General features: G+C 36.2%; 1 protein-coding gene across 2 annotated transcripts in view; it reads left to right on the forward strand.

Annotated features, from left to right (window-relative positions):
* Positions 1-22,150, forward strand: part of arhgef37 (Rho guanine nucleotide exchange factor (GEF) 37) — a 30,503-nt gene that overhangs the window by 4,772 nt on the left and 3,581 nt on the right. Inside the window, exons 2-15 of one of the 2 annotated variants that reach the window (XM_015047677.1) lie at positions 2,683-2,883; positions 3,195-3,288; positions 7,232-7,722; positions 10,650-10,779; positions 11,239-11,386; positions 11,470-11,669; positions 12,234-12,364; positions 14,226-14,330; positions 15,300-15,413; positions 15,551-15,720; positions 16,165-16,312; positions 16,404-16,532; positions 17,648-17,843; positions 18,501-18,670. In XM_015047677.1, coding sequence (XP_014903163.1) covers positions 7,243-7,722; positions 10,650-10,779; positions 11,239-11,386; positions 11,470-11,669; positions 12,234-12,364; positions 14,226-14,330; positions 15,300-15,413; positions 15,551-15,720; positions 16,165-16,312; positions 16,404-16,532; positions 17,648-17,843; positions 18,501-18,670 — 2,121 coding nt within the window. In that variant the 5' untranslated portion in view covers positions 2,683-2,883; positions 3,195-3,288; positions 7,232-7,242. The remainder of the gene's footprint in view (positions 1-2,682; positions 2,884-3,194; positions 3,289-7,231; positions 7,723-10,649; positions 10,780-11,238; positions 11,387-11,469; positions 11,670-12,233; positions 12,365-14,225; positions 14,331-15,299; positions 15,414-15,550; positions 15,721-16,164; positions 16,313-16,403; positions 16,533-17,647; positions 17,844-18,500; positions 18,671-22,150) is intronic. The other variant, XM_015047678.1, reaches the window with a different exon arrangement.

Genomic DNA, 22,150 nt, shown 5'->3' on the forward strand with positions numbered 1-22,150 from the left:
TGAAACATATTTACCGTGTTTGATGTTTGTTGTGAATGACTTATACTTGTGCTGGTTTTCCTTTCCCACAAAAGCAAAAACCAAACGTGACTCAGTCAGTTTTTTGATTGACTATCTCATGAAAAAGTTTCAGGAGAAGCAACTTTCACAACCGCCAAAAGGAAATTCAGAGAGATCTTCTTGGGGATAAATGTATCATATCTTGAGATACAGGATAAGGAACACGTTTACTGTTGGCTGCCTGAGACAACATTTCCAGATCAGACAGTTCTTGGTCCTGAATGTCTGAGGTCATTCATATTTTCCCCACTTTTTTCAAATTCTAAACATTTAAATTGTTTTATTGTTCCCTGCACCTCCTTTGTTGTAAATAATACAGTTGAAGGCCATGTCCGGCTGTATCCAGCACCAAACTGTTCACATGTTCAGATGAATCCTTACTATGGTGTGAAAACAGTGAGCAAAGTCATGCTGCAGTACGGCATCTTTCTGTTGATGGTTTTTGATTTGTGCAGCTTTTGTTGCAGTTTGAGGAAGAAAGCTGAACAACAGATTGTGTCAGAATTTGAGTCTACAACTAAAGAGGAACTTCACAGTGTAAATGAAACAGTTTGCAGTTGGTGAAGACACTTATAGGAATAAATTTTTTCCGATGAGGTTGAAACCTTTACCACTGATATTTGGCTGATGACTCAAGTTGAAACACTTGTCTGTGGGGAAAAGGAAGTTGTGAAATTGTCATCTTCTCACTGCCGGTAAGACTGCTGCAGCACTGAAGTTTGATAGGATCAATGTTTAAGCTCATGCAATTATTGCCACTATTATTTTTAGCTGAGTCAGTCCAATGTGAATTTAACAAGCTAAGCAAGTTTAGATGGAGAAAAAAAAACTTGTGATCCAAAATGAAAGATTGTTTTAGCAAAAAATATATGATCTTGCATTTTTCACCGTGTGCATGTGCAGTTTGTTTGACTGTTGCTAAATGATGAACATAAGATTGAACACTTTGCCACTGTAGTGAACAGGTATAAATAAAGCTGTTCACAGTTTTTCAATGTTGATCTACATTTAGGGTGTCACACCACACTAACATGTTTCCTCCATCACTTACTTGTGATCTGCATCCTGTAAATCTTGATGACAGCTGGTTGCTCAGCTCTAGCATATATAGATGAGAGGTTCTTTATTGGTCACGTCTAACTTCGCTCATCATTATTCGTAATTACCTTTCCACCTTAGTCATGGTATGAGTCACTTACTGTGTTTGAACCATATCAAAACCAGCAAACCAAAACAACATACCGGTATTTCATTTGCATTTATGGTCCTGATAAAGTGATTAGACTTTAAGTTTCTAAAGCGCAATAGCTTCAGAAATTTTGTGACCTTTGACATTATTTTCCTGAGTATTTTCTTAGAAGAGCAGGTTTTGACTCTAAAGGATGTTTGGTTTCTATGAAGTCAAGGATGAATGTTTTCCTTTCAAACCAGTTTTTGTTTTACCTTCACCTCGGGTTGCTTTAGATGAGCAGGTGTCCCGTCATGAAAGAATGCAGTCTTGCAGCATTCCTCCCAGATGTGACGATCTGTTGAATAAGATTAGCTTCTATCTTTTATCCTTCCTCATTCCTTAGCATCTGACTGCGGTGAACGCCTCACTTCTGTCTGACTTTCCTGAACCTGCTATCTCATTCCAGTTATTTCCCAAAGCTCAGCAACACATGTAATGACTGACTAGTGTTGACTGACTGCATTTACTTTATGATTATTCTTTTTCTTAAACATTGCAGTAATATTTTAAGGTCATTTCAAAATTTGACAACAAGAGAATTAATAGACTCATTGCATCAATTGTCATTTCAAGTTTGTTTTACATGATAGAAATGAAATGCAGTCAACAATTGTAAAACAAGCAATAAACATTTTATTTTGTCAAATACCATCATCAAATTAATCGAGAATGATGATCATCAAATATATTAATCAACATTCCCGTTGTTATTAATCACAGGAAGCTCTAAGCAGGCAGGTTTTTATCCTTTATTAAATTAACTAAGTGTTTCAGCAGTTTTGCAGTTTTCTGGATGTTTGTTTCAGATTTGTAGTGTATAAAAACAGAATGTTGTCCTAGAAATGTTGTTCAGGTGATAGAAGGCTGACTTTGTAACTGTCTTTATGTGTCTCTGAAGGTGCAGGTCTGTGTCCTTCACCATGCCTACTTTTTTGACCTAATTGCTAGTTTCTAGCTGTAATAACTGAAACTGTTTGCTGGCTGTAGAGGTCCAGAGATAAATCTGTTTTGTTTCTGTCCAGCTGAAGAAAGTTGTGGCACATCCACACATTGATTTGTTCTAAGCATAAGATAAAGAGGCATTGTCTGTAAAGTTGTGCATCTTGGTGTCCACAAAATTCAAACAAAATGTGTTGCAGCTCTGGTGTCAAGTATTCACAGTGGCTGAAAACAGAACAATGAACTGTTGAATATGTTTCTTCTTGTAGAAATGTGCAGCAGAAGCCTTTTTATGTTTATACTTTTGAAATTTTGTTGATGAAAATACATTTACTTGAAATTTTCTTCATTAATTTTTTTTTATAAATTAGAAACAATATTTTGAATAATTTATTTTTACTGACAAAAAAATAGGAGTGTCTCTTAAATCTTCTTTTGTTTCCATCCAACAGAAAATCCAGACAACCCCTTTGCAATTGGAAGAGGATGGGATTTCCCACCGTGCTTTTGTTTCCTGTGAGCAGAAAACTTCAATCACTTCTCTGCTCTGTCTTCATTGGCCCCTTTAGTATCCCACAAAGCTTCTCACCGAGTCGTCTGATTGGTCCTTCAGACCCCTGTGAGGACTGATCTGCCAATCGCTGTTAGTTTCGGTGAGTGCAGTTTTCTCCTCTGAACAGCTGCTGCAGTCACTTAGCTTACTCTGCAGCAGGAGTGTGTGTGGGTGTGAGTGTGTGTTTGTGTTTGTGTGGCCACCCTCCCCTCTATTTCCTCTACAAAATAGCCATCCCACCCTCCTTTCCACTCCCATCCCCCTCTGTTTGCACTCTGAGGTTTTTCCCCTAACTCCCACCCTGTCGTAAATACACACTCACACACTCCTGCTGCATGAGGCCAAGCAGCAGCCTGCTGTGTGTGAGTCACTGGAGAAAGTTACACTGGTGTGTTTGTGTTTTGCATGCAGCAGCGGCTCTCCTCTGCAGCTCAGCATTCTCAGGACAACGGGATAAAAAGAGGAGATCTCAGTTCACCGCAGCTGATTCAGGATTTTGCAGAAGGTAATGACAGCCTCCTCACCTCTTAGTATTTGTAATGGTCTCTGTCATACAGCATGCTATTGTCAGGATGATGGTGGTGACTTTTATTGGTGCAGCTTATGGCCTTTTTATTATTTATAACTTACTGTTTTATCCTTGTGAGTTAGATTGTAACTTCATAGAAATAGTTAATTCCCCATACTTCAATTTTCAAGATTTAAATTGAATGACATTACATTTTTTTAAGAAATACCTGTTCAATTCTAAAATGTTTTTGTAGACTCAATAGTGAGCTCTTTATGACAACAAAAGCATAGAACAAACTAAATAAAGCATTAGTTGGTTGCTTGGCTACACATGAATCGAGCAGTTCATGCTTCCTTTACATTTCTTTAGAACTTACGGAAATAAATCTGCAAATGTTGTGACTTTTAGTGAATCTGAAACATGTTAAAGTCTGACTAATGATATTGTTGAGATCATGAAATTCATTTATGAGTTCAAATATTAGATGGCAGCAAACTAAGTTACTAAAATCTTAAGACAAGTTGTCGTTGAAGTTGCACATGTTGACATGATTTCATGTAATGTGGGAAGATAAAAACTTGTGATTGAATTATCTATACGCTTGATGACACCAAGTGCAAATAATGTGAAAAATATGATTTGCACAACTATTTTGCATTTTCATTGCACTTTGCAAAATACAAAAGCAGAATAGGGACCTCACAGTTGGTGAGGCTCAGGGTTTTTTTTTGATGTCGTAGCATAAATATTAAAAGGGAAGTACAAGTTAAATGTTATTGCTTGTTTTATGTTATAGAGATTTATTTATCCTAAGAGTAGAGTGAAATGCAACAGAATTATATTGTTATTTGAGAAGAACATTGATATTGTCTCAGGATTAGATAAATTATATAAATTTGCAGTGAAGTAATGGTTGAAAAAGTTTTAACCTGTAACATGTGAAAATGTCTTGTTGTGAGTGAAGTAATCTGCCAGTGGATCTTATATTTTTGATCAATTTTCAAGAATTATTGACTTAAAGAAGCTCCTATATCTTGATAAAAAGTTACAGTGATCCCTCGCTATAAGGCAGTTCACCTTTCGCGGTCTCGCTGCTTTGAGGATTTTTTTTTGTACAGTTGTTTTTCACAGTGCATTGTGTTCTGCGTCCTGATTGGCTAAACAGTCTCTGCAGTTCTTCTCTACCTGTGTGCCAATAATGTTACGGCATTTAAATATAAGTAATACAGCTTGGCCATTCAGGAGATGAAAACTGAAACTTTCAATGCCTGCTGGAAAAAACTGGCCAGAATCAGTGGAAAACCCGACCGGAGGCTCGCTTGACAAGATCCACTGCTTTGCTGTAGAGACAGCTGTGAAACTCGCGGGGCAGGTTGGAGGAGACGCTTTAATGACATCACTCTGGATCACATTAAGGCCCGATTGATGAACACGCACATCCGCTGACCTGAAAACAGGTTTTGTTCTTTGGTTTCATTGTAGAGTATTTAATTATGCTGTGTAATAATCGTAAAAACTAAAGGTAACTACTTTGCGGATTTCGCTTATTTTTGGAACGCAACCCCCGCGAAAAACGAGGGATCACTGTACTTGCAAGTTTTGTCTAATTTTTGTTTCTATTAGCAGTAGAAACTGGACAAAAATACATGGGAAGTTGTTGCATATTAGCTGTGAATTCAAATAGTTTATGAAAACAAAGCTGAAAAAATGCAAACAAGATGGGTGCATGGATACGTAGAGATGGAAGATCTCTACTTATCTCATATAACATTCTGAAGCTCACTATTCCAAGTCTTCTCCTTCCTTGCTTGGATGTGCTCTTAAAAGCCTCTAAAAGGTAGCTGTCAATGATTTAGTTTATACATTATTAATGTTTTGCAAGATAAGTTCCTCAATATCAAAGAGTTATGCTAAATGACTTTTGAAAGTGGAACAAAGCTTATCCTCTGATATTGAATGTTTTCACAAGCTGCCTCTGTCTCAAACATAACTTAATCACAAAGACTCAGTTTTCTGTCAGGTTTTCCCCTCAAAACCACAGATCATCCAGCTGAACCACATAATAGCTATAGTGTGACGCTGGTGGCAGCATTTATCGCCCTTTAAGCAACTTGTCAACCTCCTGGTGGCTCAACAAGTGGTGCTTAAGCTCAGCGTATCCATGACAATACCTCCCCACTGTCTGCATGCTTGTGAGAAGTCACCAGTAAACAATGACCCGTTATCTCTTGCCGTCTGCTGTGTTTCTGAGTAAGAAATGTCTGTTTCAAATGAATTATTATTATCAGTATAAGTTGTGATGGTGTTGCAAAAAAAAAATCATTAGTTAATTGTTACAATTACATTAACTTTTCTTTCTTTTGTCTCGTTCAGAAAGCAGTAGCTAAGTGATTGAAAGTGGATTTATTATGACTAAAGAGATGCCTTAGATATGTTAAGTAGATGTGAAACAGATGTAATGCAAAATAAGTCCACAGTCCAGCCAGCCTCCCCATCTGGAAATCTGTTGGTGTTGCAATATTTCTTCTGTACAAAAATGATGAAGACCATGCATACAGCTGTTTCATATTTTGATGTAAATATGCAGGTTTTGATGTGGGCTGTTGAGACGGCTCAGCTGTGAAAACAGAAGAGAATGTGAGGCTGCTTTCATATGTGATTTTCTGAGAAATATTTAGTCGTCTGTACTTTTTGGGAGTCAGACTTCTTGTCTAACAGATAAACTGGAGGCAAATTTATTTTCTGTCTCACTCTACTCTCCAAAAATAAATGATTCTTTGTGAGCACATGGCTTGAATTCAGTTATTAAAGCATAAAGCATATGGATCCAGGGCTGCTGTCTGAGTATTATTTTGTCTGTTTCAATTACGATACAAGCCCAAATCCAGTTGTACAATTATAGTTTACCCTTTCAGCTAAAAGTAATTAAAAACTCACTACCTTTAAAGTTCACTAAAATAACACTACATTTAATCTGCGTTCCTTGTTAATGCTGTCGTTGCGCCCCACGTTCTTGATTAACAAGATATTTGAGATACTTTTGTTTCCTCTGCTACAGAAATGTTTGTTCCTGCAGAGCAACATTAATATGCTGTTCCAACAAAGCTTGGTGACAATGTTTCAATTTAACTTTTATTTCTAAAGAATTATCTGACCACTCTTTGTCTTACTCTCTGTTTTAAAATGTCTTCTTGATAAATTGGCTTCTAAAATATTTCTGTTTAGTTGCAGGTAATTGTGAGGCTACAAAATCTATAGAAAATGCTGTTCTTCTGCTTTAAATATTTTACTTTAAAGTTTGTAATATTTAATATTTATAGGTAGGATGACAAGCTACTAGCTGTGAAATGGCCATAATGGTTAAAGTTATTTCTTGGTACATAGTGGTAGCTTCAGAATCACTTTTCTTTTGCTCAGTAAAATAATGTGCATGGTCATAATACAGTGTAAGCTGGTCACAAGACTGCACACCAATAATCACCAATGACAGTGATTGGTAGAGGAGTGTACTTCTGAACTATGATACCCATCAGTTAAAACGACTTGGATTATTGCTCTGAACTGATTCTTGGGATTGGTTCAACTTCCAATACAGGTCTCAGTGTCTTATTTAATAAACTGTAGTGTTTTAGATTTTCTGGGTCAAAGTTTTGAATATTTGGACATTATTGGGCTTCTGTAAGTCTGATAATTCCAGTAAAACATGATTAAAGTTCTGAATATGAACATCCATGTTTCTCATTGTTAATAAATTTAAGATATTTTTACAGTCTGTTTAAAGATGAGATTTACTTTTTGAAGTTGCATCCTTTTTGGATCTTTTTAATGATTATGAGGTCTCCAGTAAAATTATTTTTTATTTTTTTTAAGTGTTGAAGACAACAATAAAATGTGTGTAAAATACATTAAGACAGCTTATGGTGTTTTTCCTTGACAGCGATCTCCGTCATGGAAGTGTCCGGTAGACCAAACCCATCGCCCTTCAAACTCCACAAATCAGCCTCTACTCCTCTTCGCTATTCAGGTGCAGTGAAGAAGGTTGTCAAGAAAAATCAAACAAAGGAAAGTGGAAATAAAAAGAAGGACAATCAAGTTGAATATGACAATGCTAGCTCTGAAGAGGAGACAGCAGAAGATTTAGTGCTTAAACCAACTACTGATTCTTCAGAACTTGCAGATGCAGGTGCTCATCAAATACGTTTAAGACTTCCCTCAGAGGACAGTTTCTCAGAGGAGACATTGGTGTCACAGGAAAGGCTGGCAGAGGAAGCAAAGAAGAAGAGTGAAGAGGAGGAAGCGGCAGCAAAAGAGAGGCAAGCTCAGAGACAGGTGATGGCCATCGAAGAGCTGGTCCAATCAGAGAAGAGTTACCTCAAAATGCTGCAGATCTGCACTGTAAATATCAGGAACAGCTTGAACAACCTCCAGGTAAGAATAAGTAACATGTAACTACATTTTCATATAATATAGTGATAAAGATAATCAAAAAAGACTAGGGAATATAGATTACTCACATTTGGGGTTGTTTACAGCCATAGTTAATAAGTAACTTATTACATTTATTTGAGTAACTATGTAAAACAAAAGTACTTTCATGAGTATTTTTACTAATGTTATTATGAAGTATTATTGTTTCATAATTTTTGGATACTTTAACCTCTGTGAGTAACTTCACTGAATGAAGGACGAACATGTTTTAACCAAAAATTCACCAGATACAGACACACACCTGCAGTTATCCTTAAAGTTTCATCAGTTTTTTATTAAGAGAAACTGATTTGGAAAAATATTTATTTAACTGATTTTATTTTGTACTTATGGTATTTAAATAAAGTGGTTTTCTTTTTGGTCTTTAAAATACCAACATTTCCTCGTAACTTTGTATCTTGGTCTGTCTGATGATGGCATTTTTAAATACTAAATGATTGATGCTTTGATCTGTTGCTCAGTACTTGAGTAACGTTTTTATCAAATACTTTTATTGCTCTGACTTGAGTAATTTGTTGGTGGGCTACCTTGTACTTTTAATTGAGCAAAAATATCTTGAAGTAGGACAATTTTTGTAATCTACCCACCTCTATTTATGCTTTTTTTTTTCTGAAAGCTGTAAAATCTGAACATTTTACTGGCAACCATTCAGATAATTACCAAGTTACAGTTGGGAAGACGAAAGGCCCCAACAAATGGCTGCATTAAAACTTTCTTCCTGTGAAATTTTGTTAAAAGACAGATAGATGTTGTTTAAGTTTCTATCAGGTTTCCTTCTTGTCATGGAAAGTGTTATAGTTTTAATTACATGTAGACAGTCCAGTCTATGTAATTGTACATGTATATGTGAAAAAACAAACAAACTCTTATATCCTATTCAAATCTGGCACTGACATCTATCCTGATGATCTAATTACACTTGGGACGCTCCAAAAACAGATTAAAGGTGGCTGACGTAAGGTGGTATCTGGAGAGGAAAGCGACCCATCTTGGGACACTTTGGGCCACTGATCTAATATTTTCTCTCATATTACATTTTTCCAAATCCACAATTTAATTTATCAAAAACTTTTGCTGTAAATAAGTCTAATCAGGCAAATCTGAACAATTTGAATTTGCATTCTTTAGCTAATAGTTGAATTACTCATCTCTTGTAGGAATCTTAAATTACCTGATATCTAGTGATTTATACTCTCCTCTTTTTTATTCAGGCCTTGAAATTATAGATCTGAGTAATTATTTACTTTGCAGGAAATCTAGAAACATTGTTTGCTTATTGTAGTGAAGAGACCACCAAGCCAAAGTGGACTGGTTTTCAAATTAATTTGGAGTTTTAATGTAGATTTACCTTACTAGATATTCCAGGGTCTGATCATTTATGATTGACTGTTTATTATTACTTTCCATAACTGCTTTATTATCCGTGATCCGTTAATTTTATTACTTTATTTGATTAGCAAATGCTGTGTTTGAGTATTAAGGATCCAGCAGCCTAGATAAATTTTTTACATTCCAATAATGTACAAATATATCAAACAGGGTGGGTACAAAGTTGATTTTAAGCTATAATAACCCAAAAATAATTTCATTTTGAAGTTGCTGTGCACAATCCCAAAGCTCTGCTGCAGCTTCCTAATGACTTGCCATTTTCAGCTTTTCATTACCGCTGAGGAATTGCTTATTACAGCAAAATAATAATTTATTATTCCCGCAGTAATGAAATGAAGCCTCATAAAACATAATGATATTAAGGTTTATATGGTGATGGATGAGCCTGAAGATGAAGGAAGAGAATGAGCAGGAAATGAAAAGACCTCGCAGTGCTTGTAAAGGAATGAAATTATCTGGTGCATTCATTACGTTTTAGTGAAGATTTGTCTTCTGGGAATAAAATATGAAAGAAATCTATGAGAAAGGCATGAAAATACATTTAGATGACAATGGACAAAGGATGGAGAGGGACAGAGCCGAGGCAGCAGAGATGAGGGGAGCTGGAAACAGAAAACAGCCACATAAATACAGCCATTGTTTGACAGATAAGTCTCCTGTTTTCTCTAGAAATATGCACATTGTTCTGTTTGCTGCCAGGGTTTGTGCCCACTCTGCTCTCATTTGACTGAAATGGAGAGGGACAACATGTTTTTTTCAGCTTCTGCTATCAATTCCTATCTATTTATCTATTTGTTTTTAAAAAATGACTTCATTAACCATGGAACGACGTCATGCATTCAGTTGAAAACATGTGTGACATCACCAGATCTAGACTGTGCAGTAATACAATCTGAATTAAGTGTAATGAAGCGTGGCTGCTGTTCTTCCACATTTCCACGGTACACTTTACTCGTCACCTTCATCTTGATAACAACTGGACAGCAAAGTAGACAAACTAGTTTTCTGGAGACACAACTGAACCACAGCTTAGAACTAGAATTGCTCATTTGGAATAACAATTACTTGCCTTACTTCCATCTGTTTTAGAAAGTGACTCATGACAGGGCAAAGCAAAGTGGAAAGATTTTATTCACATAAAAATCTTAAAATTGTGGCATGCATCTTACTGTATCACCTAAATAAAAGTGGAACCAACCACTCTATTTGTTAGCCAATAACTCTATGTCTTATAAGTACATGGCTATGTAGATGTAATGTTCGCCAGCTTTTTAAAAGTGCATTAAGAAAAACAGCAAGACATACATTGTGTCCATGCTACAATAAGGAGGATAATTTATGACTTTAATAGTTTACCATATTTAACCCAAGATATGTATATGCAAGATATCTGAAGCTTTTCTATTTCTGCAGCATAGAAAAGTTAATCAGGGTTTTATTTGTTTTTTAACATTGTTTTCATCTCATATTCTCCAAAGCCTCCTCCACCAAACCTGGACAGTCTGTTTCTGTACACAGAGGAGGTGATGAATGTGTCGAGCCGCCTCCTCTTCAAGTTGGAGCAGAAGCAGCTCAAGCCTAAAAACCCAGAATTTCTAGAAAATCTCTGTAAGTCACTCAAACCTTTGTTGTTCCCAGTTAAGCAACATTCAAAGAGAAATATGTTCTTAATACAGTGAGACTGTTCTCCTAAGTATTAGACAGTTTCTGTGAGAACATGGTGCCCAAAGATTTACCATATAAAACTTTGAAAGGTTGAAAGATGAAAAGTTGAAAGATGTTCTTCCTGGGATAGTTTTCATGTATTTCTGTTTGTCAACTGAAATATCTTCCACGATTTACTGCATACGAGATTTAGTGTGTAGAATCCTTTCTTTTCAATATGCAACCTCTTCTCTTGCAACATTTCTAAGGTCAGAGCATACAGAGTGTTGTAATTAACATATTCCCATGAGATAGGAATATATGGGAATATTCTCAACTATTAAAAAAGTTAGTAACAGTTGAATTACCTTATTCTTCAGCTGTATCTTATGCATTACTTATGCATTTTGTTTTTCCTGGCAGGTGCTTCATTCCTCAGCCTCTCCTCTGAAATCGAAGCAGCATACAAAGAATACTTGTGGAACTACAATCATATCTCGTTAGTGGAGAATGACTACAAACAGAACGAGACACTTTGGAGTGACATTATTAAAGTCGTAAAGTCAGCAGCGTGAGTTTCAAATAGCAAGCTGCCCTTTAATAGTGCTTATTTTTCATTAAAGTTACATAATCTTCCTTTTTTCCCCACCCCAGACCTGAAGTCAATGCCACCTCTCTGAGTTTCTTCTTGGTAATGCCAGTGCAGCGGATTGCGCGCTACCCTCTCCTTCTGCAGACCATCCAGAAACACACCGACCCCTCTCACCCAGCGTACGCCCTCCTGGAGCAGACTGCTAACACCTCCATCGCCCTGAACTGTAACATCAATGAGTACAAACGGTTCAGAGAAGTTGGTAAGACAGTTTTGCAATGTATTTTGTCACTTCCACATGTTTACTGTATTTTATTGGGATTTTATATGAAAGACCAACATAAAGTAGCTCATAAATATGAGGTTTTAGCTCATTCTTCTTTACAAAATAGCTCAAGCTCAGTGAGAGTGGATAAAGACATAAATTAATACTTTTCCATTAATATTTAGGAATTTTTGACTTAAAACAAGCTCTTAAAGTTCAGTTTGGTCTTATTTCAAGTGTACTAAAATATTTGCTCTAGAAACTAGACAAATATCTAGATTTTATTTAGGGGTATCTGAGTAAAGAGGGTTGAAAACAAATTATAACTACATCTTCTGAATGCCTTTCACTTCATAATAATGTATTGATTTGTTTTAGACTGATATAAAACTGCAATAAAATGCATTGAAATTTGTAGCTGTTGCACAGCAAATGCAGACTTTTTAGGTACTATTAGATATTTTTGTAATGTCGTAGAAAAAGAAGAGTAAAGATTTAATCTAATTTAATTTTAAACATTTATAAAAGAAGCTGTGAGATATTGTTTCTAATGTTTTATAGCTGATAAATACAAGAAGACTGAAAACCTGACCATTATGGACAAGATCAACCGGCTCAGCACGCACAGCATCGCAAAGAAGACCGCAAGGTTCAGTCAGTACATCAAACATGAGACTGGAATGGCACCAAAGGTAGGAACCAAGATGACTTCCAGTACCACATCAGGTATTAGAGAGAGCAGCCCAACCTACAAGGATGAATGAAGCAACACATGAGAGGGTCATTTCAAAACAAATGGGCTCCAAGCAGTAAAATACCTCTACCTGTGCACAGCTTATCTCTAGCTGCACCTCAGTAGTTAATGATCCACAAGAGAAAGGTATAAACTGACCTGTTATTGAGCCAACATTCTAAAATAAAAGTCTGGATAATCATCTCCAATCCAGCTTGGAAATATTTTGTGTCTGGAAAAAGAAGTTTCTTATTAACCCACCAGAATGGGACTTGAATAAGATGGCAGAATCTAAAATAATAAAGTTTCTGAGGTTTGGTTGGACAAAAAACATAACACATCAGAGCATTGCTTGATTGTAGTTATTTGTAACACTTTGCAGAGCAGCTTTAAAAGGAAAGAGCATGAAAAACACAGTGGATGTGGTAGTTTAAGTTTGCACAAGCACAGTATTTGTAGAAACACACCCTGTAGGTGGAAACTTATGTTTACACACCAGAGTTACAAATCTACTCCTAGTTAGGAATTCAACATGGATTTAGCAATATTAGACCCTTTTTTTTGGACATCCAATGATTTAAAAAGATAAATAGATGTAAATATGGCTTGTTTGTGTGATTATTCTCTGCATAATCAAAATATAATTTCTGCTCAGAGGAAGAGAAAGATTACCATGGCATGTGAAGTTCTACATGAAGGACAATAAAAACAGACTTCACAAATATTCGTAACATATTTGTAAAATCACTCTTGCATACATTATACATGTCATAATTGTGAATAAAAGCTTGGCCAGGCTGTTATAAGAATGAATGATTAGTACATATTTTAAGCCCAACTTCTTACAATATCGAGCAGTTATCTTTATGCATCCAAAGTAATTCTTTTGAGTACTTAAGTAAATAGATCTTGTGATGTTACTTTATGACAAAATGTGGAAAAAAGCTCTGGTTAAATCAGGGGAAGACGCCACAAACCGTATTGGCCTTTCAGCTCCATCTGCAAAATCACAGTTGCTATAGTAACCCCAATATGTTCAGCATCTGTATGGCAACAGTGGTAGACTGGCTGCAGCTTCAACACTATTTCTTTTTAAAACCTAAAGCAGCCACCTTTTTGCAACCCTGTTTTAATGTTTTAATGTCTATGCATTGAATTGCACACAGGTGGCTTTAATAACAGTTCATCATGTCTGAAACCTGTGGCTCTTGAGCCGCTAGTGGCTCTTCATACCAGGTTTGATCAATTTGTTAGTTTTTTGATTGATAATTTGATGAATAATTGCAGTAAATTAGGTTTGAAATTTGTATGCTTTCAAAATCAGTAATAATTTTTATATAGGGCAACATTGTGTGGCCAAACAAAAATGATTTGATTTCAAGATCTCACATTGCACAGACAGTAAATATATATAAATAAACTTTAGAGGAAATAAAATAAGGATTTTTTCATAGCATTTTTCAGGAATATCAACATCCCATTGAAGAAAATGTATCCATCCTGGATTGCATCATTTGCATTTTCGCAAAAATGTTGTCTTTCTGTGCTTTAAAATCTAAAAACAGAAATAAAATCATGATTCTTTAAGCATGAAAACAAGATTTCTTTTGCAGATTTTTCCAAAAAATTCTAAGCAGTTTTTTTTTTTCAAAAGATCGTGTTACATCTGCATTTCTAAAGTTTTATTTATATTTACTGAGGACAAAATGCCTCTTTCAGTTCTGAAGGTTGTGGACTCTTGACTTGTATGAACAATAAACAGATATTATTGTGCTGTCATGCACATTTGACCATATTTCTCCTCGTGTGTTATTTTGTAGCTGGTGGATGAAGAGTTTGATACCCTTGAAGGTTTCTTTAACATTCTGGAATATGGGATCCTGGTGCTTCTGGAGAATGTGGAAACTTACCTTTTCCACCTGCAGGTAATTCTACCATAGACAAATAAAAGTAGAAATGTGTAATTACTTTTCAGCTCTAGTCACATGTCCTCCATAAGAATAAAGCTAAGTATTATAATACGTGTCACTGAGGCAGGAAGATTAACATATATTAGACATACACTTTGTCCTTCATGCAGTGGATCCTGGGCATAATAACCCCTTATTATCTGCTAGGAATGTTGTTTGCCCTTGACCAAATCTAGCTGCCAGAAGAAACCGAATGTAAAACACGTGTTTCTTTGTTTACAGTGACACTGATGGGTCATCGCATTCCTAACACATAATCTACTTACCTTCCTCCAGGCTGCTTTGTGTCATTTCTCACTTACCATTTGAGAATTATTTGCAAATATTTTAGAAATATATTTTCCTTATAACTATTTTGACTATTTTAACTATTTTCCACTCCTTCAAGCTGTCAGATTCCCATTGATCTAAATAATTCCAGTTAAAAGTGAGAAAGTACCACATGTTCATTTCTGAAGCTCAAACTGGACCAACTGACTCACATACTGGAACTTTCCAGTCCAGTTGCAGTGGCTGGAGAAGTTTAATATGAATAAACATTTTTCTGCTGCCATCTGAGCCACACTGAGTAAACCCAGGAGCTCATTTTAGGTCACACACTAGAGACTAGTGTTTTAAGGTCTAAAATTATTCTCCCAGTAGTTTTTTTCTCTAATTTTTGTCCTATGCCTTTCTTGTTTAACATTTCCTCCCTACTTATCTGTTTTTTCTGTTTTTTTTCACCATTTCCCGTCTTGTATGTATTTTACCAGAAATAATATTTAATAACAAGGCCATTATTACTTTCAAATTGATTTTTTTTCCCCTTACAGCTTGTTGCTTCAGTAACTACTCAAACTTTTAATGTTTTTTTTTTTTTTTGTTTCACAGAAACATAATTAAATAAACCAAATAAGATTTAAATGTTTACTTGTTGGTCTGCAGAGGTTCCTGGAATGTAAGACAGAAGAGTTTGACTTTGACATGGATGGTGAAAAGGCCCCTGTTTGCTACAAGGAGATCCACACTGCACTCAGACAGTGGATCCTTCCAATGTTTGTAAGTCATATCAAGGAAATTAGAGTAAAAAATTCAAAATATTCCTGAATAAACAACCCATTCTGAAAGTTCTCAATATTTGATACATGATATAAGAAGTGTTTAACATCAACTTTAACTCTTGCCATTTTTTTCAGGAAAAAAGGATGAGGACCCTGATTCACAAGCCACTCTGTGAACTGCGGGACCTCCTGGTGGGACCGAAGAACCTGATTAGAAAACGACTCCACAAGCTGCTTGACTATGAAGTGATAGAGGGAAAACCCAAACTGAGCTACGAGGAACAGGCTGTGGCCAACGCATACAAGTAACGAAACACAAATAAAATGGAGTTAACTTACCAGCTGATAGTGGTAAATATTGTAACTAAGTTAATTCAGTTTTAGCTAAACTGTAAATAATGACAAAAAGGCAGGAACACATTTTCTTTGGATGTTGCTTTAATCTCCCAGTGTAATGGTCTTTGCTCATGGAGCTATTTACTTCATAAAGTGCACCAGTTCCTTCTGCCAACACAACATCATGTTTCTGCTAATACTGGAATGATGTTCACAGGTTTGAAAGGGTCCACCTCTTTCCTTGAAATGCAACATTATAGCAAAATACTTCATCATCCATAAAAACGTAGGTCTGAGTACAACATGTCTGCTTTCTTCTGCTGTACTGTCAGAATGGTATTGAATTACATTTTTTTGTTGCCATTTTCCAGTTTTTAATGCCACATTTCTTCCCCTTCCCTCCTCACTTCCAGGACAATCAACACATTGCTCCTCAACGAGCTTCCTCGCTTTAATGGCCTCGCTCTGCAGATGATCTGGAGAATGTTGGGGACGTTCAGCTGCTTGCACAGAGACCTCGCTGCAGACATGGAGCAGCTCTTTCAGGGCTTTGCACTACAGGTACAAGCTTCCATACTTAATGATAATGCTGTTAACTAAGCAAATATTTGATATTTTAATACTTATTGACACTGATGTTCTCCATCTGCAGCTTCCTCACAGTTCCTATCATCCAACGGAATTCCAGGAGTGGGTAGAGACTGCTGTGCTTGAAGGAGCCAGGAATTTGGACATTTTATGCCAAAGTGTGCAAGAAACCCTTAATTCTCCAGCTGTCCAGGTTGAAATAAAAATAATTAATCTTTTCATTATTATTCATTAATAATAATTCTTATTTTCTTTGGTGACTAATATATTTATGCTAATACAGCTCAGCAACATAACATCTCCAATGTAGCTGAAACATAAAATATTGTGGTCATAAATCTATGTCTAGTCCAAAGGGTATGGAGGGTGCATTCATTTTGCATTTAACCTTATATAATTAGCACTGGCAAAAAAAAAAAAACAAAAAAAAAATCTATAATATCTTTATCACAATAGACACGTGATCAGTATCAATAGGTAATACATATGAAACTCCTATCCAGAACTGCACAGCATTCTGGGGGATGTAGGCAGAAGATAGACTTTAGCCAATCTCATGGATAGCTAAGCTAGGTGTACTCATTCACTCTTTTGTTGCCTAGCAACTCACTCACTCTTTGGTTACCTAGCAACAACCTGTTGAGTAACTTACGCAGCAGCAGCTGAAGGTTTTGTCACTGTGCCTCATAACTGCTTAAAAATAAAAACACTTCACATATGCTTCATTTTTGCTACCAAGCTAGCATAAGTTATTCCCATAATTGGGAATGGAGGGATAGGAAAAGCAGCTACAGCCTTAATTTCAGATAATTTATATTTGGCACCAAATGAAGCTCAAAACTTCAAATCACTGCTCATTTATATGTGGTAATTACATACTTTACTTTTCCTTAGTCACAGCTGGCTGTAATTCCTGCTGTTCTACTTGTTCATACACTAATTAAAACTTGTCAAACAGCTTTGCATAAAAATACCTTTTAAGAGAGTGGAATGTAAGCGTCATGTTTTGTTTGAAGCTTAAGAAACATACCTTAAAAAGAAATAGAACAAGTCCAACAAGTTTTGCTGAAAAAATTTGAGTCACAGGAAAGTCAGAACAATGACACTTATGGCTTCAGGTCATTTATGTGTGATCATTACTCACTGATCTGCTCAGACTTTTTTTAGACTGCTCTGTTTTCAGTAAAGCTAAAAACCACATGCAATAATATTGAAATCTTTCAAAATGCCTGAAACAATTTCTATGTTGGTCTATTCACTTCATTTCTAATTTATGTTTTTTATTCATGTATTTTTCTACTCTTTCAGCCTCTGAGCCCGTCGTGTCAGCGGCGCCTGCAGCAGCTAACAGATAAGCACGGCTCCGGTAAGATCTTCCAGGTCACAAACACAGTGGTGGGAACCCGGGACTTCGACCTGAATCTGACCAAGGGGGACTTTGTTGCCCTCATCAGCGAGTTCGACACCCGTGGAGACAAACGGAGGTGGCTGGTTGATTCAGGAGGTAAAGACTCTTTTTATCAAGAACGTTTAAACTTGACTGGCTTAGAATTGAGAAAATTTAACAAATTAATCTGATGAAAAAAAGTAATTGAGAAAAGAAGCACAGTGGGTCATAAGTGGTTTCTTGCTGTGATCAAGTTTTAAAGGGATGTTTGGGATTTTTTGTAGTTTTTATTTTAGTATTCTGCTGCCACCTATTGGTTGACTTTACACATTACACTAATGGGTTACTTTTATTACACAAAACAATACTTTGGATATTTAACTTAGTAAATGAAAATACATGTTTTTCAATTAAGAGCCTTGCATTAAAACGGATTTGGCTTGTAAAATTTAGATTTTTTTTTCTTAATATTAGCAATTAAAATATTGCGTTGGATACATTTCCTATATAAAATCTAATTCACCAACAAGAGACATAAAGAAACAGTTAAATTTGGCCATCTTTTGTTAATTTGAGAATGTCAGATTTTACAATTTTGAATAAAATGGATATTTTTAAATGCATTATTAAGGTTATTACAAGTTAACAACTCAAATGCTGATTATTTATTTCCGTCTGACTGTCTTTAGACCTTAATAAAAGTAAAACATATGTTTTAGATCCTCTATAGAAGAAATTATTAATGTTATGAAATTTTAAATTGTGTCTTCTCAGCAAAGAAAGGTTATGTTCCTTCATCGAAGCTCATTCGCTATCACCAAGCAGCAGAGGACCCGCCCCCCTCGCCATTCCTTCCTACGCCGGGAAACATGATGGCGTTCAGGAGACACTCCTGCATCCCAGATCCCCAAGTTGTCCACGTCACAAGTCAGCCTTTATTCCAGGTAGTTCACAATTTTACTTTTTTGACCGATTCCACAAATTTACCTCATTTGTAGTGCTTTTTTTCTGTTTTTGTGTCTGATGCTCCTTTACTTTTTATTTGGATAACATAGCTCAGTTGTTTAAAAGTTCTATATTGAAAGGCATATTTCAGGAGATTTAGCTGCACATCTAAACAGCTAAATGTTTTCTGTTTAGATCTGCAGCTCATGTCTCAAGTGACACCAAAATCTGAAAGGCTCATTAATTTTGCAAAACGAATGATCCTCTCAGATCTTTTGCTTTCTCTTGTGACAGCTCTCTGCAACGAAAGCATCAGTCATTCATAAGATTAAACTTGCACTCTGATCATTATAAATCCCTCTTAATGAGGATCAGCTCAAGTGTATTTTGTTATTATCATTAGTGTTTTCCTTTAAAATTGAGTCACTTTTTCACAAGAGAGGGCTCCTAAGTTAAGAGTTGATCAGTGATAGTAAGTCAGTGATTGCACAGAGAGGGCTGGGTGTCTGAATGCACGTGTGTTATTAATGGAAGCTTCCATAATTAGCTGTTTAACCTTGCAAGTCGGTTGCCAGTTAATTTATGCGACGCAGAGCTGCAGGCGGAGATAAAGCTCCTCTCTCCTCATGTGTGCATGTTGTCCGATTGATTTACATTTAGACCGGGCGACTGAGAGATGGAGTGTCAGAATACTACATTTGGGATGGTTTATGGGAGAGTGTACATGAGTGACTCCTGTTGGTGTGTGTGTTTGTGTGGACATGGGGAGTTATGCACATGTGAGATATGTCATGCTGGTAAAAATGAGTAATTGCTCCAATGACCTATGGTATGTTGATGTTTTTGCCTTCCTGCACCCTCCATACACCAGAATCTGCTCACAACCTTCACACCTGCACCCTGACCATGCTACAGACACCCACACACTGTTTTCTGGTCACAAGCGTTAGGATTTCACACAGCATTGTGATGTTATGGAGTATGGAAACTAAAAGGCTAGTCCTGAAAAGCAAGGTGTATCAACAATACTGATGTTCACTGCAGCTTAATTTGTTAGAGAAGAGAAACGTATTTATTTCCAGCCTGCCATTGGAGACTTCTAATGTGTTATTTGTGTGAAAAGTTTGTTTCAAAGTGGAGTTGGAAGAAAATTCAATAATAATAATTCAATAATGAAAATTTATCCAGCATCTTATTTGCAATAAATTGAAATCAGAAGAATCTTGAGTTTGAAAATACTGGAGAAATTTCAGCAACTCAGAGCAGGGTCCATTCAACACAAACCTTTCAGGATCTAAAATGCTGCAAACTGTAAACATTAACAGTTTAGCTTAAGGCAACATTGAGGATTTTTACTCAACAAAAAGTATCCTGAAACTTATCTGGCCATCCCTGGGAGTTGATCTGTCTCTCTGCTCTTCTTCCTCTCAAACAATCTGGAGTCTACTGCCTGATTTAAGCAAACAGAATTGTTTTGCTGCCAAGCTGAATCAAATCCTTTATTTACATAGATGAAATAATAGTTATTTAAAAGGCAAATTGACAAAATTATTATATTTGACCTTTATATATGTTGACAAAGTGCATCCAGTTTGATGCTTATTACTGTATGTGTGAAATATGCATCAGTGGGATACATTAAGATCAGAAGCTGTTTAAAACGCATTCACAGCAATAGTCTGTATAGATAATTATCAGAAAATTGGAATATTTGTTCCAATGCTCAAAAAGCAACACATTTCGTTCTGATCTTCTTGAATTCACCTTAACATAGCTCTAACAGTTAGATTTCTTTAATAAAAGATCAGTCTTGAAAATTAGGAGATTAGCTTGTCAGTCTTATAAACTTGCATAAAGTTATGGATCTATTACCAAATCTTCACTTCTTCACAGCAATTAATTATTATATTTACAAATTTCCTTCAGAAATCTCAGAGAAAACTGTTGCTATACATCTCAGATGACTCAAAAGCAGCAACATGTCTGTTACTACCACGTGCATGTGTTGACTTTTTCTCTTGTTCTTAAATTCAGCTGCAGCAGGTCTCTCTCTCTCTCTCTCTTTTCAGCCCATAGACATGGTACCTTCACATTTTTTTCTACTTCCTTTTCCTGCCTGGCAAAATTCTAATTAAATGGTAATTGGTGTGGACTGTCGAGACAGAACGGATGTTGTAGCCCAGAGGTGAGCTGCGGGGAAGGGTTTGTTAATGACATCGAGCAGCCACCTAAACTCTGCTATTAGTGCTGGTGGGGCGCTCTGTCATACCAACACGAGGCTCATTAGGAAGCCTTCGGTCTGGGGATGTGTGAGCGCGGGGTGATGAGCTGGGATTTGTCAAGACATAACTAGTGGGCTTAACCTTTCCAGAGAATATCACAATGACGAATTGTAGAAAGTGTGTAGTTTTTCTCCTGCTTACTGTTTTTTTTTTCAGCTGCTTGAAAAGGTGTTTTTTAAATGAATTAGCAAATAACTGCTTAGTACAAAATTATCAACACATAAAACAGTATAAGCATTTCATGCTGGTCAGTATCAATAATTATTGATTAGTTTTTATTTTAAATATGTGAAATACTGTGAATTTTCCTATTTTATCCACAGTTTTCACTCCATTGTTTTTTTTTTTAATTATTTTTAAGCAGTTTTGAGGCATGGAAGTGAAACCTGAAACTGCTACCAGTTACTCAGCAGGTTGTTGCTAGGTAACCAAAGAGTGAGTGAGTTGCTAGGGAACCAAAGAGTGAGTGAGTTGCTAGGGAACCAAAGAGCGAGTGAGTTAGTTGATTCTACCAACCTTGCTCAGAGAGGTTGAGCAGCTACCGTCTTCCCTCTGCCTAAATCCCCCAAAATGCAGTGCAGTTCTGGATCGGAGTTGAATAAAATTATTGAATATTCTGTCAGATGTATTATCTGTTGAGATTGATCATGTCATTATTCATATTGTTATTGATTTATTGTATATCCCTGTTCTGTACAAACCATCCAGTTCTCACCATACTTTGTCTACAGGGAGCTATTCCAGTTGAACTTTTTACAGGTGCAAAAATACAGGAAATTTTGCGCCACAGTTTAAAAAACTCAAATCTCTTTCACACTTACCGGCTCCCCTCGTTATTTAAGCATAACAGATCGTCCACCGTTCTGAACAGTCAGCTTTGTGTTCATTTCTCATTGTCATCATTTGTTTCATTCCTGACCACCTGGAAAGTATATTGCCAACAAGCACAGTTGTTTCATTTGAACAATGCACACACACACACTGTGTTTTGTAAACTCCTCATGGTTTTATATGTCATGATAAAAGCTTTTCTTCCAGCACGGCCTACATTTTGAATGTAGATCACCTCAAATGGCACTTATGGAGACTGTGCCCTGTTTCTGTTTTCTAACAATGAGCTTTCTAGTAACACAATGAACATGTTCAGTTCCAGCTTACTGCTCCGACGTCAATATTGACCAGTAGCAATTTTCTTGT

The sequence above is a fragment of the Poecilia latipinna genome, unplaced genomic scaffold (assembly GCF_001443285.1).
Source record: "Poecilia latipinna isolate Pla-1442-1.1 unplaced genomic scaffold, P_latipinna-1.0 Scaffold839, whole genome shotgun sequence".
Classification (NCBI taxonomy): domain Eukaryota; kingdom Metazoa; phylum Chordata; class Actinopteri; order Cyprinodontiformes; family Poeciliidae; genus Poecilia; species Poecilia latipinna.